General features: G+C 46.2%; 1 protein-coding gene across 1 annotated transcript; it reads right to left on the minus strand.

The window, feature by feature from the left end:
• Window positions 1-3,451: 3,451 nt before the first annotated feature.
• LOC123054850 (putative glucose-6-phosphate 1-epimerase) lies at window positions 3,452-8,750 on the minus strand. The gene is made up of 9 exons (XM_044478716.1): window positions 8,476-8,750; window positions 6,697-6,771; window positions 6,182-6,238; window positions 5,919-6,079; window positions 5,656-5,796; window positions 5,351-5,453; window positions 5,163-5,262; window positions 4,804-5,064; window positions 3,452-3,820 (listed from the first exon to the last, which is right to left on the minus strand). Exons 1-8 carry the CDS (start codon window positions 8,602-8,604, stop codon window positions 4,826-4,828), a joined length of 1,005 nt encoding a protein of 334 aa, XP_044334651.1. The 5' UTR covers window positions 8,605-8,750; the 3' UTR covers window positions 3,452-3,820; window positions 4,804-4,825.
• Between the last annotated feature and the right edge of the window lie 4,866 nt (window positions 8,751-13,616).

Genomic DNA, 13,616 nt, shown 5'->3' on the forward strand with positions numbered 1-13,616 from the left:
TTGTCATAATGCTTCCGCTTACGGTCTACGAGGGTTCGTGGACAACACTCTCCCCTCTCGTTGCTCTGCATCACCATGATCTTGCGTGTGCGTAGGAATTTTTTTTGAAATTACTACGTTCCCCAACACCAGCCCCACCATCGCCATTCACTTCCCACCGCTGTTCGTGCTGCCTTGTCGCACCACGAGCTCTCACCCAGCACCGCCACATGCTTCCTCTCAACTAGGAAGGTGTTGGGCCCCCAAGTGTAAGGGTTTGTGGCAAGCATCAATTTCCCTCAAAGTGGATGGTCTTAAGGTTTATTGGACCAGTATGAGCTTCGAACTACTACCAATGATAAGTATTTAGACACACAGATACTTGCACTGGCCCTAATGAAACTAGTAAGATTGCCAGTCTTACTAGCCTTTCTAATTACAAGGATTAAATGCTAGTGTGTGGAAGATCGTAGCTGCAAGGAAAAGAAATGAAAGCAGTAATAGTAAAGCTCATTTGATCGAGGTTGAAAGCAATGGAAGAAGAATGGATTGAGATCCATAGGTCACTAGTGGTTTCTCTCCAAAAGAAATAGCAAGGTGTGGTGAATAAATTACAGTTGTGTATCGATTTTGCATTTTTATGACTAGGATTATACATGGCATAATCGCATATGAGCATCAGGTCCAAAGTCCAAACATCTATAGACCGTTATCCAATTGCATGTATAGCTAATACTCCAACCCAATGCATCTCAAAGTATTAAGTAAAGAAACAGAGTAGTGGATTAAGTATGATGACATGAAGTAGATTGTCTTCACCCTGCCTTTGAAGGACAACTACTCAATCATCTTTTTATTCCTGGTCGCAACAATACAATGCAAGCATTTTTCAAAAAAAATCACTGTGGTAGATTACTTGTAAGATTGAACCCAATCAACATACACAACTCCCTCTTGGAGATTACCATCAAACTTGGCCAAAGAAATACAAATATATTAGAGAACATATATGTATAAGAATTATGCAACAAAGAAACCAAATTCATCTCAAAAGAACTCATGACAACTCTTATCATAAAGTGACGATTCATCACACCGCAACAAACACACCAACAGATTACATCAGATGGATCACAATCATGTAAGGTAACTCATGTGATCTTTATAAAGAGAAGCAAGGGAGAAAAGAATCATCTAGCTATTGTTATGGATCACACTCCAATGGAAACTACTCATGAGCGATCATGGTGGCCTTCAAATTGATGTAGATGGCCACCAAGATGACTTTCTCCTCGTCAGAGTACCAGAAAAGGACTACAAATTGAAGCGCTTTTGAACAGAGAAGTGTGGCAGCGAAAACAGTATGGCTCCATGATATTTAGGGTTTTCGGAGCAAACAAAAAATATAAGCGTCAAGAGGTGATGGAACGAAGCACCAGGGACCCACGGCCACCCTAGCCGCGCCACTTGGCCGCGTGGGCCTCATAGGGCTCCCCAGGTGGGGCTCGGGTCCTTTGGAAGCTTCCCGACTCAAAACTTTTTCTAAATTTTTTTCAAGATTTTTGGAGCCCCGTAAAATTGATTTTACTGAAAGTCTAAAAACATGCAGAAAACAATAATTGACACTAGGCATTGCGTTAATAGGTTAGTCCAGAAAAATAATATGAAATGATGCCAATGTGATATAAACATAGCAATAAAAAATCAAAAGAAATTATATATACATTTGAGACATATCACCACCCCATAAATCTCCTCAGAGCATCTCCACTAGGCCCCCCAAGACGCCTCCCCAAGCCACTTTTTGGGCACCGGCGGGCAAAAAAGTCCCACTCATGTCCCCAAGTCCTTGTTTTTCGCCGGATTGGGGCACGGCGACCTCAGCCCACACCCAGCCCACCGGGGGGCACTTGGGGCCGCCGGCACTACTTTTTTCATGCCGAAACCCCACAGGTCAGCCTCTCTTCCCCCTCTCTCTCCTCCTGCAGGCCCACCCACATGCAAAAAGGAATCTCTGCTAACTTTTCCTCGCCTCTCTCCCCGCTCGCCACCCGCCATTCTGCCTGCCTCCTCGCGCCGCCCCGCTTCCTCGCCGCCCGCCTCCTCGGCAGCTCCCTGCCTCCTCGCGCCGCCTCGCTGCCGCGTCGCTCGCCTCCTCGCCGCGCCGCCCTGCCTCGCCGCTCACCTCCTAGCCGCGTCGCCCTGCCTCGCCGCTCGCCTCCTCGCCGCGTCGCCCTGCTGCCTCGCCGCTCGCCTTCTCGCCGCGCTGCCTCCTCGCCGCGCCGCCCTGCCTCCTCGAGCCGCCCCGCCTCCTCGCCGCCTCGACTTCTTCCAGCGCGCGGCGGCCGCGGCGCTCGACGCGTTCGTCACCCACGCCCTAGTCTCCCACTCTCCCACCCCGCCCCCGTCGCGCTCTTCCGCCTCTCCCGGACCTCCTTCCGCAGCCGTGTCCCCGTGGCCGAGGCCTGGTTCCGGCAGCTCGCCGCCAAGCGCTCCCGCGAGGTTTCCCTCTGCTTCTCGCCCGAGTGGTGCCACGACGCGCTCGCCGACCCCCTTCTCGGCTGCCCAACCCTCCACGGCCGCGGCGCTCGACGCGTTCGAGGAGGGGAGCAGCGGCCAACCCGGCGCCCGTGCGTGCCAACGGCGCCACCTCTTCGACGGCGACGGCGACGGCTTGGATGCTTGGGGGTGGACACGGCTGGGAAATTTTTCATCCCCGGGCCTATTTCGCCGGCAACCCCCCAAGCGGCGGAAAAAATGCCTCCTGGGAGGCTCAACGGCTGGAGATGCTCTCACGTCCTCACGCCCCACCCTCTGATACCAAGTAGGCGTGGAGACTAACCTCTCGCCGATAGCCGCAGCTTTATGTGGGCAGACTCACTCGTGCTCTCCTTCTAGGTCACTTGGTATAAGTGGGTTTGGGCCTCATAGGCCGAAGTGATGGGCCTCTCTCATACAACCGTATTTTTACCAACCCATTTTTAGTGCACAGAAAGTTCTCACTGTCTAATCCATGCGTCAGTGCATACACGACAAACATTTTCATACATATGGCTCCATCAGTATAAAACAAATGCATCCCCCACATTTTATTTCAAACTAGCTCACAACCAAATCAGTCGATCATAATCATTCCACCTGTGCAAGCTAACCATTTCAGTTTATGCACCAGCAAAGAAATCTCTTCTAAGCATTCAGTATAAATTTCTTCTAAGCTAATCATGCTTGGCTATACGTTAGATCAACTTCTTCTAAGCATGCTAACTAAAATGCCCAAACAAAACTGAAACCTTTTAGGCTAACAAATTCGAAAACCCAACATGTGTTGCTTAGATTGCATAACTGATTCACCAAAAATAACAGCTTTACTCAGGGACCCAAAAACACAAATAACTACCCAATGGTGCATAATTGCACAGCGCAGGCACATTGCATCCAAAATAAGCATGGTTCCGCAACCACCAACAAGCCATGCAACTCAAAACCTTGGCATGTTTACACATCATGTGTGTTTATCTGAAAGGTGGTTCAACATCGTCTTCGCCTTTTGGCCACACTATGAAACTTACTCATCTGGGAATAAAAGAAACTGATAAAGAAAATACAGTTATAAATTTATTTTACAACCCATCTAAGATGTTTCTTCGATCATCCCTATGCAGGGCACAAACACTGATTTGTCCCTTTATGTCATGTGGATCCCGAAACAGAAACCAGTGTTGAGATTTTCGCTCTGTTCCGGTCGGTACGCTGAAAATAACAAAGATTTGAATAGAATGGAAGAAATGTTTGGACACTCGTGGCTGCCATTTCCCTTGTGCATATGATATTAATAGTCTACCTGCAACGCAGGAAACATGTCAATATGAATCATACACAAGGAATTATTAATGAGAACAGATGCAAAACAATTATTGGCTTGGAACATATATGTACATGACAGGAAGTTCACAGTTCACGGCATCTTGATACTCGCAACTAAAAAAGGAACAAAATGAAACATGCAAGCAAGCTAGCCTTTTGCAATTGAAGTTCTCAAAATAAAAGGTTTCCACAATGTGGTTGCCACTTTGCCAGTAAATTCTATTAACTTTATATTAGCCTCCATCGAATCCTGATTTCCAAATATGAAAAGACAGGTTATGCATACCATGTCAAGTTCTTAACCAAGCCATCAAAACAAGTCTGTTTGTGGTCACAATTCTTAGCGAGAAATTTTATATGTTAATCGGCCACTCCCAAGTTCAAACACTTCAGATGGTCCAGAAATCACTATCCCAATAAATACTCCACCACATTACCAGATATACACATCACCTAGTATCCGGCCTAAGTTCCAGCACTTGATCTGGTCTAGAGATCAGGACGCCCACTACTTAACCTCAACACATTACCTAACATCTTTCTCGTATGGACTTAATTCTGTCTAAAAACACATTATGTTCCAGCTAAGGACTTAAGCACTTCTATGTATAATTTGGAGCCCATTGTACAAGAAATTAGTGTGTGAAGCCCTCCCTGACACTTGGATCAGGGTGTGTTTGGTTGAGGTTGAGTTTCTTTTGTTCATGACGAGCCCGTAATTAGACATCTCTGGGAGTTGGCCTGCTGGCCCCTCCTTGTATTTTTTTATTCCTTTTTAATGATAATGACATGCAGCTCTCCTGTGTCGTTCGCGAAAAAACTTTGTATGCGAGTGACTACATTCAATGAAAAGACTAGCTCCAATAGAATATGGAGTATGGATGGTATTATATGTTCTCTGCATGAGTATACTATGTTCACAACTTACATACATGGCTATATTACTAGTATAAATGTTACCTGCACAGAACTTGACTAAGGGCTAGCTGACTGAATCCTCCGGAACAACTGAATCCTGAATAACACGATCTGGGTCCAATTGACCACTGTAATAACTAGACGGAACTGCAGATAGTTCCAATTTTCCAGTCCACTCCTCGCCAGGCTTCAGAGTAATCGCCTTTTCTATAGCAGCTGCTTCCACACATACCATGCGTTTATATTCGTCATCCCCAAAATCTGCCATTGCCTTAGCTTTTTTGTCCCATGGGTTCCAAACAACTATAACCAAGAAGAAACTCTTTAAAATCATTTTTCAACGATTATAATGCAATAATTTATTACAGTTCTGAGCAAACAAATGTAAGAGTTCACCATACCAGCATCCGGAAGTCCTCCTTTCCTCACAACAAATGTTCTTTTTTTCTCATGATCAATAATGGCAATTTTTGACGGCGTGCCCAGATATATTCTGTCCAACTATGAATTTTACAGATGCTTGAGTTAGAAAGTGGGGTGCAAAGAAAAATAAAAAAAATGGTAATATGATTCAAATGTGGTAACGCACCTCAGATTCAAAAACAATAGCATCGCCTTGTTCAGTGAAGCGGGCCCTATCTTGTAAGTTGTCTAGGTAATCCAGAGTTTCCAGGCCTTCTACTCGTATCTCACTGAAATATTAGAATGGAATTATGACGAGAGAAAAAGAACTAGTATAAAAATGAGGCAGTTAACAGATGTGGAAATTTTGGAATGTTTAGATTTGGGACAAACAAACTTAGGAGTGGGGATTAAGTATTCTGCTTCTGTTACGAGATCACTTCAAACTCTTGATATTGTTTTTTCATTATGATAGTGAGCTGAAAAACATACCTTATATCAGAAATTGAGAAGTACGTGTGATATGCAAAGGTAAAAGAGAATGGCTTTCCATCTGCATTCGTATTCCTTATACGTGAAGTCAGCATCAGATCTCCACCAGGTCCAAGTGCAACCCTCAGACGGTACTCAAAACTGCAACGAAAGAATTGCTCTTATGGATCCATTTGAACACACAGATTATAACGAAAAAAATATGCCCAGTTTCTACAATAGCACGAATCCACTATAAGTATGTAGTTATTTAGGATGCCCACCTATGTGGCCAGATCTTTAAGTCTTCATCAGTAGGTTTAAGGATTAAATCGATGTAAGCTCTACTAGAGATTGGTACTGGAAATGGTGGTGGATCAGTGTCAACACTCCAGATCTTGTTCCTTGCAAATCCATGAGCTTCCAGCTGTCCGAAGTTGGAAAACTAGAACGGGGAAGTACTTAGCAAAAATAAAATCAGACAAAACAGAAGGAATTAATGAAGCAAAAGAGTAAAAAACAGGTTCAGAAAACAAAACTCTCATACCTGAGGAAAGCAGATTGGTATACCTCCACGTATAGCTTTTGGAGGTTTGAAAATAGCCTGACAGAACAATCAAATCAGTCAAGCAAATATTAGGCAATCAAGAAGGTGTGGGATCAAGATTCCAGTAAAATTCAGATCCACATATATTTTGATGTTGACAAGGAAAAATGAGCACCAGGGAAATGCTTATTTTGGAATACCGCCATCGCCACATCATTATGGCATATATGAGATAGATGGTAATGAAAATTATGTAAAGATTATTTGACTTACTGCACTGAAATGTCAACCATAACTCAAGATAAAACTTGCTATTGACAGCACATATTTTTGCCCAAGCATCGAACGGATAAGTACTGAACTAGCTTTCAGAATAGGTATGTATTTATATGTTATAAAGTTCTGAATGATAATCAATTCAAGTCAGGACTTAGACATGATTGATAATCGAAACAATGCTGAGATAATATTTTAAAAGCACTGACATATTTTGTACTTAAGGAAAACAATGGCACCTTATTACTAACGAAAAGCAGCTCCTCCCCATGCTCATCTTTCCATGATGTTACATGGCCACCATACAGGTACACCTGGCAGAAATAACACATATAGGACTAAATAAGTAAATAGCTATTTGTTTGTAAGAGGTTAACTAAAAAAAGCTCCCAAAAGGTGGTCAGAACTTCTCAAGTCAAATTCGTTTTGTATCTGCTTTTGAGGTTTGGAGCTCAACGCCTATTTTGGATGGGTAGTTGCTGTTTGTTTCTGTCAAAATTTGTAACGACTACACAGTTTTTTGGTCTATTTCGACAGTCATGAAATCCAGGTTCATCCTGTAGCAAATAGGACTCTGGAATGCACAAACAAGTGGGCAGATAATTTATAGTAAGCGCTTGTTGTTCTATATTAGTGTCATTTCTATTACTATCAGATGTCCATCAAGTGGAATATTCATACTGCTGACTAATAATTATGCCATGAAGAAATACCTATTTTTTGTTGCAAAAGCATTCCGAATATCCCAAAGAACAAAAAACAACGTGTCCAACTATAGTGATCTGAGTGTTGAACTTCCAATAGCCAAGCCTTGTGGAACAGCAATAAAACATATACGCCTGTCGTTACTTAGCCCATTCGTCTTCTTTGTATACATTTGATATGCCAAAAAAAATATGGGCTGATCTATCTAGTGCATCTCAATAGAAGCATGTCCGGACATTAGGAAAATCATGATTCGGGTAACTTCTAAATGACAGGTGGAATAATAACCATCGCAGTAGGGTCACAAACTTAAAAATCACTCGGAACAACATCAGAAATGACCGCTAGCTCACCACCCATCATCTCTGTACAGCTCAAATTCTCACCTGGCAATTTTACCTATCCACCAGTGCTGACCTCATGGCCTTCTCCATGAATTGCAGCAGAAACTAACATCATGGTAGAAGCCCAAATAGCTGGCATACTATTCATCATCGATGTCTGGATAACTGAGTGATAAAGTAAGCAACAGGAGGTAGATCGGAAGAGGCTCGGATTTTTTTATTATTATCTGACCGGTTTGCTTGATAACATCACCCTTCACTTCTATGGGTACAAGATTGCAGGTTTGGAGAATCTTATATAACGATACGATAAACTGAAGTACCAAACAACAGAAAATCAATATGTTCGATCGACGAGTCCTAACCTATAAAGGCATATGCTGTGCTTCACATCATTCCACCGTCCTAACAGCTAGTTAAGCGAGCAACTATCTTGGAGACTCCTTTGATGACTCTCTCGGAGGCACGAGCACATAGATCACACCAATTAGCATATTAAAGCTTTGCATTCAGGAATTACAGAAACTCCATTATACAGATCACAGTGGACATCTTTTGATCATGTCGTTGATTTCTCGATCATCATTAATAACTACAGGCGTTTACTGATGCAAGGTCCTAACAGTGAACGCAACGGGCTCAGACTTGGGTCATATCAACCATCGACAGCGTACAGTGGTTTTTTTTTCTTTCAAAAAAATAAGGGTCAGAACAATCATCTCCACCCCAAGATCAGTTCCTCACTGGCTCCACGCGATCGAGCGAGTCCCACCTCGCATAGGAAAATCCGCTACGATAACACTTCTGCCGGAAAATGGCCGGGATCGGAGCAGCAATTGCAGAGGCTGCCCATACCATCCGGCCCCATGGCAGGCGGCACGGATCTGCACCGAGATCTGGCCGCCGGAACGCCTACCGGTTGGAACTCAAAGAGGGAGACAAGGTGCGTTGCGCCCAGCAATATCTTACCTCGGCGGAGATGCGCCGGGCCTCGCGGAGGACGACCTTGTCGAGCCCGTTGGCGCCCTTGCGGTGCTCCACGGGCAGCGGCCCCTGCGGCGCGGCGGCGCCCTCCTCGCCGGCCCCCGACGACGACATGTCCGGCCGCGGAATGGCAGCAGGAAGCGAGGGAGTGAGGTGGATGTGACGAGAGAGAGAGAGAGAGAGAGATCTTTTAATTGGGGAATTCTTCCGGGAAGGGACACACAGTGCGTGCGCCGTTCGGTCCGGTGGCTTAAATAATTACTCTCCGAGTCACTCACAGATGCCTTTGCGATCGCGATTTATTGCAGCTTTCTTTCTTTGTTTGTTTGTTTATTCATGTGCGTGTGCGCGTGATCCTGCTTTTCCTTTTTTTTCAAAAATAATCCAGATCTATTATCAAAGTCAGTCGAAGTACAAAGCATCTCAAACATACCACCGAATAACCACTAATGCCGATAGGCCGAACCGCCGACGCGCCGCTATCGCCGCTTCTCTACCGGAGCCGACTTGACCTTGTCGATGACAGCCGGGAAATCTTCATGCACGTGCCCTAAGGATCGGCGTCCTAGAGCCACGGTTGTCGTCTTTGAACCCTTCAATAATCTGAAGAACCTGACACCAACTCTCGCCACATGACGAGAAATCTTAACATCACTGGCGAATCCACGGGCTCCCCGATAAAATCTGGAGGGGAGAGTTTTCCCTAACCGCCTATGATTAGGGGAGGAAAACGAGAGAAAGTCACAAGTCTGTATAAAGGACTATTGTTGAAGTGTATATGTGGATTGCCTAGTCTTTTTCGCCAGTTCGGACTTTTGATTGCATTGCCCAGTGCATGAAGCTTAATATGGTATCGGAGCCTAAAGTCTTAAGTTCAAGACTTTTTTTTGAACCGGGCCTTACTCCTTTTCATTACTGTGACATAACAAAAATACACCAATGTTCAGAGAATGAGGCGGGAAAGAGGAAAGCGGGTTCAAGCATCGCTGAGAAACCCACTGTGAGCAATCGCCATCGAGATTACTCACTGTGGGGTGAAAATCCGACGGCACTATTCATCCCAAGTCATTACATCCAAGCCACTGCACTGTCTAGCTTAATCCACTAACAAGATCGCTCACACATGAGCATCAAAAGATATCAACCCCACGTAGGAGGGGAATAGACGAGCCAAATTGATATCTGATGCGGAGAAGGAGAAGTTTTGCCATCCATCAGCGAGCCCCATCATCCTGATTCACGGCAGCACAGATTCAAGTCTTGACTTTCGCAATCTATTTTCAACAGGCCGGAGCAACAAGTTCACGCGGATAGACTAGCTTCCTTAATCCTGGAGAAAATTAGAGAGTGGAAAACGGGGCTTGTTGGTGTTGGAGCACTACAACGTTTTCTTGAGTGGTGTTGGTGTACCTACATTGATGTTCGCATTGATGTGAGGCCTCTTGTAAATTGTTTCTCTTCTTCTATAAAAATTTGATACGCAATTGCGTACTCTCAAAAAAAACTTTGGCAATCTATTAAAAAATTGTTGCTGCCACCTTGGTGACCATCTATAGGCCTATGAATCTATTCACGTGTTGACTTTCTGTGTCACATGTGAAAGAGAGTGTTGAAATGTATGCGTGAATTGCCTAGCCTTTCTATACACAATACGTATGAACACCTTCAAGAGAGGCAAGTGTGGCTGCCACAAAATGTGTGGTAATAAAATGGCCACCACAAATGTGACAAGATGGCAAAAGGTTGAGTCTATGACATATGAATCATATATCTAGTAAAGTTTAGCAAATCATAACTGTGATCCTAAACCAACCAAGCACATGCCTGAAATATTGTGGCACGATTAAAGTTAGATGGCTGTAAAGTAAATAGGCCTTAATTGCCTCTGCGTTTCTTCCACGTATTTTGTCCGCCTACTCCTACGTGTGTGTTTCGCTTTGCCTTTCGATGCCCGGAAATCGAGTTCCAGCCCCACACTGTATTAGGAAATTTACCTTGTGTGTGCGAGTGAAACGTTTTCCCGAGATGAAACTGAAACTTACGAGATGCACTCTCGCGGCCTCACCACAGAAAGTGGAGTGGCATTGACTTGTTCCTGTCAAGGTGGAAAAGCGGCACTGACTTTAGAGCATCTATAGTCACGCCCCCAACAAAGGCCTTCCAGGCGATTTTTCGGCCGCCGGCGTCCAAAAATCAGCCTAGTCGCGCCCCCAAAGGCTCAATTTTCGTCGACTCGGGCCGAAATTGGCGCCAGCGGACCCAACCCGAACCCGGCGTGCTGGGGGACGCTCGGGGGCGCCGGGCGAATCGTTTTTGGCGCGAAAGAGCCGCGGGCCCTCCTTGCCAGCGACTCGTCTCGCTTCTCGCCGCTTCGTCGTCCTCATCGCCTCGTTTCCCGTGGCGAATCAATGCCAAAGCTGCCGCGTGCTGCCGCGCCGGTCAGCCTCCGCCATTGATGCCTCACGGGCAGCGCAGTGAAGGCGTGACGACGCGCGTCCCCGCGCATGCCACGCGTGTGCGCGGCGCCTCCGCCTATATAAGCCGACCCCAGCGCGCCGGTGGCACGCACAGAGTCTCCACCGCCGACGCGCCCTCTCTCCCCCTTCCTCCCTCTCCCCTCGCCGTCCCCAGTTCAAAGAAATGGCCGAACGCTTCCCAGGCGACGGCGCGGCGGCGAACGGCTTCGGCCGCCGCCACCTTCACGAGGACGAAGCTCGGCTCCTCTTCGAGGCAGAGTACCCGGTCCCGCCGGACATGCGGGTGCCCGGGGCGTGGAGAATCAGCGCCGGCGGGGTCCCGGTGCCACCACCGCCCACCGGGGCGGCGACGACGACGACGGCGGCGGCGGCGACTACACGCGGTTCTACAGCCTCCTCGGCATGTAGAACTGCAAGGGCGGCGGGCGACGAGGAGCCGCGAGGAGCGACGAGGAGCAGACTAGTAGCGTTTTTTTTCTTTTTGTAAAATATTTTAAATATGAACGAACTCTCCGAAGTTTGGTTTAATTTGCGTCGTGTTTGTGACAAAATTTAAGTTTTCAAAAAAGCGTGGGCGCCGCGACTTGGGGCATCTCGCCCCAGCACACGGTTTAGCGCCGGTGCGTCTCAGAAGGCGATTTTTAACGCCTTCTGGAGGGCCAACGGCTAGAGATGCTCTTAGCATCGGGATGTTGCGCTCTCGATCGCGTGAAGTCATGCTTGCGCCGGGGATTATTCTGTGCAAGCATCGGGCCAATCCCCAATGCTCCAAAAACAACACTAGTAGGCACAACTACAACTTGCGCCTCCTGCAGTGCGCGCCCAGAGATTGCAACTGTTTTATCCGACGGTCACTTTCGCTAACCAGCGCGTATCTCCGGATGGATGAGGTTCATCTCCTGAACTAATCCGGTTCCAGGCCTCTCGGTCTCACTCGGGTTCGTTCGCGGTGACGTAGCCTTAGCTTTCCCAGTGGACAGCGCCACGCCATCGTAAGATTTGGTCCTTCAATCATACCGACCCCAATCTAAAAATATTTCATGAAATGATCCTCTTTTGCATGACGTCCGGGGCTAGCATGGCGTCCCGGACTATGACGTCATGCTATTTGGCATGATGCCCTGGCCAGGGCGCCATGCTACATGTCGCTACCATGGCGTCCTAGCCCGAGGCGTCATGCTCTCTAGCATGACGGCCTAGCCCCGGGCGTCATGCAAAAGGAGTCATTTCATAAAAAAAAATCAGATTGAAACCATTTTGTGTTGAAGTTTCAGATAAGGATCAGTTTTGATCATTTTCACGCGAGCCGATCGCCACGGCGTCCAACCAATCGGTGTGACTCTTGCTGGCCGGTGACGCCGACCCAAGTAGCACACGCATGCACCGAAGCTCGCCGTGCGTTGCGTTGCACGCGCGCTGTGCGGGACGCCAGGCACACGTGTATCGTACTTTTACCACTCTCCGCCGCCGCGTCTCTGGATACGGGAGCAGGTGGAGGGGATCATACTGCTCTCCTATCATTGTTGTAGTTTTGCTTTTGGTGAAGGGATGGCTGTGGTGTTTGTGGACTTTTTCGAGTGGCGTCGACTTGTTCCTGTGAAAGAAAAGGTGGCATCGGCTTGTACTAATAGCAATGCGATTTTCCAAAGAAAAATAGAAGGGCACGGCTAGTTTAGACCACGCTTCGCCCATTACCCTTCAAGCATCTACAGCCGGACTTCGCCGGATTTGACAAATCCGACACCTCAAACGCTCGCGGACGTGCCCACTACCAGTAATGCGATTTTTCAAAGAAAAATAGACTGGCACGACTAGTTTAGACTGTGCTTCGCCCATTACCCTTAGAGCATCCACAACCGGTCTTAGTCGGATTTGACAAACCAGCCTCTTAAACGCCCGCGAACGCGCCCACTAATAAGCAACTAGTAAGCGTGAATGTGCAAATGCACGTCTCTAGTAATATTACAATCATATGAGAGAATGAAAATGCACAGAAATATTTTTTTTTTTGCACTAAAGTTGATTGAGCATTGCATTGACAATACCCAACATAAACTTCTTGTCAATTGGGTAAATGCAAGAGAGCATAATACTTAGTGCAACACTTGAATATACATAACAACTAATACGGGTGGAAAACTCACATGCACCAAGGAAAGCTCACATTCACGAAGCGCAGAGCTTCGCCACATAAGCTTACACGTGAACATATGGCAACCCACAATTACGATATCTCAACATATCACATTACAGACATATAAACAACGGTCTAAGAAACATGTGCGACTGCACTAACATTTGGGATATTTGAGATACTTGTCATGAATAATTTCTCCCATCAACATCATCATAACTTAGCACAATTCATTTTCTTTTCTCAGGAAGAAGGTCAATCTTATTTCTTCTGACCTGCTCTATGGATCTTGGAGCTGCAGGCAGATGGACACATCTTAGTTTAGAGCATGTTTGTAAGCAAAAAATTATACCTAACGATATAATCTACACAAACCTAATGCTCAGGCATAAAGACTAAACAGTCAATGGCTTGGCTTAGCAGTTGATGGTGAAAGTACATTACAAGTTGAAGTTTCTGGCTCCAGTAGATCCCAGTTATTGGTTTCTGTTAGCCAACAGTTTATTATCATATCA

This window comes from Triticum aestivum, chromosome 2D, assembly GCF_018294505.1.
Source record: "Triticum aestivum cultivar Chinese Spring chromosome 2D, IWGSC CS RefSeq v2.1, whole genome shotgun sequence".
Classification (NCBI taxonomy): domain Eukaryota; kingdom Viridiplantae; phylum Streptophyta; class Magnoliopsida; order Poales; family Poaceae; genus Triticum; species Triticum aestivum.